Source organism: Portunus trituberculatus, chromosome 22, assembly GCF_017591435.1.
Source record: "Portunus trituberculatus isolate SZX2019 chromosome 22, ASM1759143v1, whole genome shotgun sequence".
Taxonomy (NCBI): Eukaryota; Metazoa; Arthropoda; class Malacostraca; order Decapoda; family Portunidae; genus Portunus; species Portunus trituberculatus.
The window spans coordinates 9,880,276-9,885,275 of NC_059276.1; the positions used below are offsets into that span (position 1 = coordinate 9,880,276).

Consider the following 5,000-nt stretch of genomic DNA (forward strand, 5'->3'; position numbering starts at 1 on the left):
AGCGATCCCCCTGCCGTGCCTGCCTGTCTCCCTCCCCTGTAGCAGCAGCAGCAGCTCGCTCCTCCTCCGCCAGCACACGGAGCCGCGGCCCAGCCCCACCATGAGCCCCGTGTGAGCGGCGCCGCCAGCCAGGAGCTGCCTCGCCCTCCCAGGCTGCAGGAAGCAGCCCTCACTGGAATTACTATCACTTGTACGGCCTCCGACAACCTCTCCGTCGGCGGTTCGATCGCATGGGAGAGCTCGCGCCGCCCCCGAGCCTGACATAGTGGCCGCGGCAGTGGTGGTGATCGCGCGCAGCCCGCCAGTGACCGCCAGGACAGTGACCGCGGGGGATGGCCGCACCCGACTTACCTCACAGGTAAGTACCTTCACCTCTCCCTCCCGCTCCCTCCTCCCCACAGCCGCCGTGCCCAGGGCGTGTGTCAGGGGCGTGTGCCGGGGCGGCATACTCTGGAGATACCGACACCGTCGCCGCCCACGCCTGCCCCACCCGCTCCTCCCAATCCTGCTGTGACGTGACCCGCCGGCCAGGCTCCACTACCCTGCTGCTCCTCCTCCTCCTGCTGCTGCTGCTGCTGTTGTGTGTCCCGCCCTGCACACCCGTCAGCCTTCTCAGCAGCAAGCCGCGGCTGTGTCCTGCTGTCACCACAAGGAAGGCGTGAACTCCTGTTGGTGTTGGTGGTGGTGGTGGTGGTGGTGGTGCGGCCAGTGCGTCTGAGTGACATTTGGCGAGTTTCCCGCTGCGTGGCGGCAGTCAGCGCGCTGCGGCGGGTGAGCCTGGCGAAGGAGGCGCAGAGGGCCAGGCAGAGGCAGGGGCGTGGTGGTGCAGCTTGGCGGTGTGGCGGTGTGGTGGTGTGGTGCCTGAGTGACAGTGGCAGTGAGTGGTGAGGCGCCGCCGGACTGACGGTGACAGTGGCGTGACAAACCCTCGGCGGGCACCAGCTGTTCCCTGCAGGAGGTGGCGGCGGCGGCGGAGGAGGCGGCGGAGGCATGGCGTGGGTGTGTAAGAGTTTCTGTTGTGATCGTGTTTATTGATTGTGCAAAGGTAAAGGCGTCTCCATGCATCAGCCCGCCCTGCTGGTGGTGGTGGTGGTGGTGGTGGTGGTGGTGGTGGTGGCGGTGGTGGTGGAGGTGGTGGTGCTTCCTATGGACCAGTGTAACAGTGTGTATCCACCACTGTGAGGGCACTGCCTGACACTTGCCACTGGCACAGGCACTCCCCACGCAGCAGTGCCAGGCCGTGAAGGGACTGTGGTGATAGTGACGGTGCCTGATGATGACAATGATGATGATAAGGATGACACCTGTAACAGACTGCCACGTATGTCCTTAATGGTGGTGACGGCGATAAAGGAAATTAATAGGGTGGTGGTGGTGGTGGTGGTGGTGGTGGTGGTGGTAGTGGTGACGGTGGTGGTGGTGGTGGTGGTGGTGGTGGGTAATGACGTCACAAGCACCAGCTGGTCTGCCGTCACTGTCTAATTTCCCCTGATCTAACTAGAAAAGAATCAATAAGGAGCAAGAGAGAGAGAGAGAGAGAGAGAGAGAGAGAGAGAGAGAGAGAGAGAGAGAGAGAGAGAGAGAGAGAGAGAGACCTTACAATCATTTCACCCACTGCAAATCCAACAGTCACTCAGATGCCCAAATGGAGTCAGATTTCGCAAACTTTCCTCTTCGCTCGCCGGGGAAACGTAAACACGAGGAGGAGAAAATGAGGCAAAGAAAATACGGACTTTAAAATAAATACCCAGAGAAAGAGAGAGACAGAGATGGGAGAGAATTAGAGAGACAGAGAGAGGAGGAAAGAATAAGAGAGACAGAGAGAGAGAGAGAATGAGAGACAGAGAATAGGAGAGAATGAGAGAGACAGAGAGAGGATAAGAGAATGCGAGAGACAGAGAATAGGAGAGAATAAGAGAGACAGAGAGAGGAAAGAATGAGAGAGAAAGAAAGAGGAGAAGAGAATGAGAGAGACAGAGAGAGGAGAGAATGAGAGACAGAGAGAGGAGAGAACGAGAAAGACAGAGAGGAGGAGAGAAAGAGAGAGAGAGGGGAGAGATAGAGAGAGACAGAGAGAGGAGAGATAGTGAGATACAGAGACAGGAGAGATAGACAGAGACAAAAGAGAAGAGATAGAGAAAGACAGAGAGGAGGAGAGAATGAGAAAGACAGAGAGAGGGAGAGAATGAGAGAGATAGAGAGAATAAGAGAGACAGAGAGAATAGGAGAGATAGAGAGAGAGAGAAAGACAGAGACAGAGGAGGAGAGAATGAGAGAGACAGAGAGAGGAGAAATGAGGCAAAAAAAAACACGGACTAAAAAAATGAATACCCAGAGAGAGAGAGAGAGAGAGAGAGAGAGAGAGAGAGAGAGAGAGAGAGCTTTCCAGACGCGTCACCACCTCTCTGGGCTTCACTATAGCAACTCTAATGCGAAAACTTCATAACTTTACCTTACTTGAATAATGTATGTGGACTTTCCTTGCGTTTCTGCCGAGAGGAAAAAAGAAGAAGAAGAGGAAGATGAAGAAAATATAAAAAAAAGGCAGAAAAATTAATCTTAACTCTCCATTGGCTACGAAAAAAAAAAAATCCATTAAAAGAAGAGGTTTTTAAGAGTTTTAAAGACAAATACACGTAAATCACTGTCTTGGTTTTGGTAACTGCCTTTTCTAGAGAGAGAGAGAGAGAGAGAGAGAGAGAGAGAGAGAGAGAGAGAGAGAGAGAGAGAGAGAGAGAGAGAGAGAGAGAGAGAGAGAGAGAGAGAGAGAGTTTTCCTTTCCTTTGATGAAGAGGGGAGTGCTTGGTCAAAGGGAAGAGGAAGAGGAGGAGGAGGAGGAGGAGGAGGAGGAGGAGGAGGAGGAGGAGGAGGAGGAGAGGAGGAGGAGGAGGAAAGTAGGGTAAAGGAGCATCGTAACATTTTCCTCTCTCTCTCTCTCTCTCTCTCTCTCTCTCTCTCTCTCTCACGTCAATAAACAAGTCAAAATCTTTCCCTTTGACTTTCTTCGCTGTGTTTATGTTGACTAGCTTTTTGTTGGAATATCTTACTACTCTCTCTCTCTCTCTCTCTCTCTCTCTCTCTCTCTACTCGGCACCTTTACATCACAACACTACTTCCTCCTCCTCCTCCTCCTCCTCCTCCTCCTCCTCCTCCTCCTCCTCCTCTTCCTCCTCCCTTCGTCCTCCTCCTCCACCTTCTTCTTCTTCTCTTCCTTTTACTTCTCTTCTCTACTTTTTCTCCTCTATAACCTATCTATGCATCCTCCTCCTCCTCCTCCTCCTCCTCCTCCTCCTCTCTTCCGGCCTAGACACGCCAAGAAGGACGCTCGAAACACACCAGATGACTCCAAACTTGTAAACGAGAGAGAGAGAGAGAGAGAGAGAGAGAGAGAGAGAGAGAGAGAGAGAGAGAGAGAGAGAGAGAGAGAGAGAGAGAGTGTTTATTCTTACTTCTCTTTCATATTTTTGAGTTTGTTTACGTTTTTGATATGAAAACAAGAAATGGAAAAGAAAAATAAGAAAAATAATGAGAAAAATAAAAATAGAGAAAGAAAATGAAGACAAAATTGTTAAGAAATTAATTAACGAAAGAAAATGAGATTGAAAACAAACAAAAGAAAAACAAAAGACATAAATTGAAAGAGAGAGAGAGAGAGAGAGAGAGAGAGAGAGAGAGAGAGAGAGAGAGAGAGAGAGAGAGGAGAGAGAAAGAGACGCACATCAAACCACTCCCTCTCCCTTACCCTTCCCTCCCTCTCCTCTCTCTCTCTCTCTCTCTCTCTCTCTCTCTCTCTCTCTCAGCAAACATTACAAGAAAGAAAACAACAAAACACCTGTACATTTAATTTATTCTGGTCATTATACACCTGTCTGTAAAATCTTCCTTTGTGGCAGAAGGAGGAGGAGGAGGAGGAGGAGGAGGAGGAGGAGGAGGAGGTTCTGTTATCATATCCTCGCTTCTTTTCTCTCTTTTGTTTATTTTCTCTCTTTAATTTTCTTTCTCTATTTCCTATTCGTTTATCTGTTTCTTATGTATTTCTCGTTTTCTTTATCTTTCTCTCTTTTCTTTTTCTTTTTTTTGTTTTTTTGTTATTCTCTCTCTCTCTCTCTCTCTCTCTCTCTCTCTCTCTCTCTCTCATTATCATCGTAACTGCTTTCCCTCTGATAATAAGACTGCATCACATTCCCTCTGCTTTTCTCTCTCTCTCTCTCTCTCTCTCTCTCTCTCTCTCTCTCTCTCTCTCTCTCTCTCTCTCTCTCTCTCTCTCTCTCTTCTTTCCTCTTCTCTTCTTTTCTTCTCTCTTTTCTCCTTTTCTCTTTTTCTATCTTCCCTCTTCTGTTTCCCTCTCCTCTTCCTCTCTCTCTCTCTCTCTCTCTCTTTCTCGTCCTCTCTCTCATTTTTCTTCTCTCTTTCTTCTCTCTCCCTTTTCCTTCTCCTCTTTCTTACTCTCTTTTCTTTTCCATCTTCTAATTCTCTCTTCTCTCCATTTCCTTCATTTTTCTTCCCCTCTCTTCTTTTCTCTTCCTTCTCTCCTCTTCTATTTCCCTTCCCCTCTTCCTTCCTCTTTTCCCTCTTTCTTCTCATATTTCTCTTCCTTTCCCCTCTCCTCCACTCTTCCTTCTTCCTTCTCTCCTCTCCTCCCTCTCTTCTCTTCCTTTTCCTTTCCATTCTTTCTCTCTTTCCTCTTCCTTCTTCACTCTCCCCTTTCTCCTCTCTCGCTTTTTCCTTCCCTTTTCCTCAACACACTCTCATGAAAACCTATTCACTCGATTTCCCTTCATATTCAAATTCCTGAGTTTTTTCTTGTTATATATACAAAACTTTATCATTTTTTCTAATTTTCTTCATTTTTATTTAGTTTTTGTTCATTCCCTTTTATCATTTTCTTCTTCTCTCTTCCTTTCGTTATATTTTCCTCTATTTTCCTTTTTTTTATTTATTTTTCTTTCCTTTTATAATTTCCTTGTTCATTTTTCGTTTTTCGTTCTCCTCTTTTCTTT

At 48.1% G+C, this 5,000-nt stretch overlaps 2 protein-coding genes across 2 annotated transcripts in view; one reads left to right on the forward strand and one right to left on the reverse strand.

Annotated features, from left to right (window-relative positions):
* The window catches only part of LOC123507319 (potassium voltage-gated channel protein eag-like), a 157,939-nt gene that overhangs the window by 109 nt on the left and 152,830 nt on the right, over positions 1–5,000 (forward strand). Inside the window, 1 exon segment of the mRNA XM_045260079.1 lies at positions 1–358. This exon segment is cut by the window's left edge and continues 109 nt beyond it. The gene's annotated coding sequence lies outside the window, so the exon portion shown is untranslated.
* LOC123507515 lies at positions 423–992 on the reverse strand. The gene has a single exon (XM_045260429.1). It carries the CDS (start codon positions 990–992, stop codon positions 423–425), a length of 570 nt encoding a protein of 189 aa, XP_045116364.1.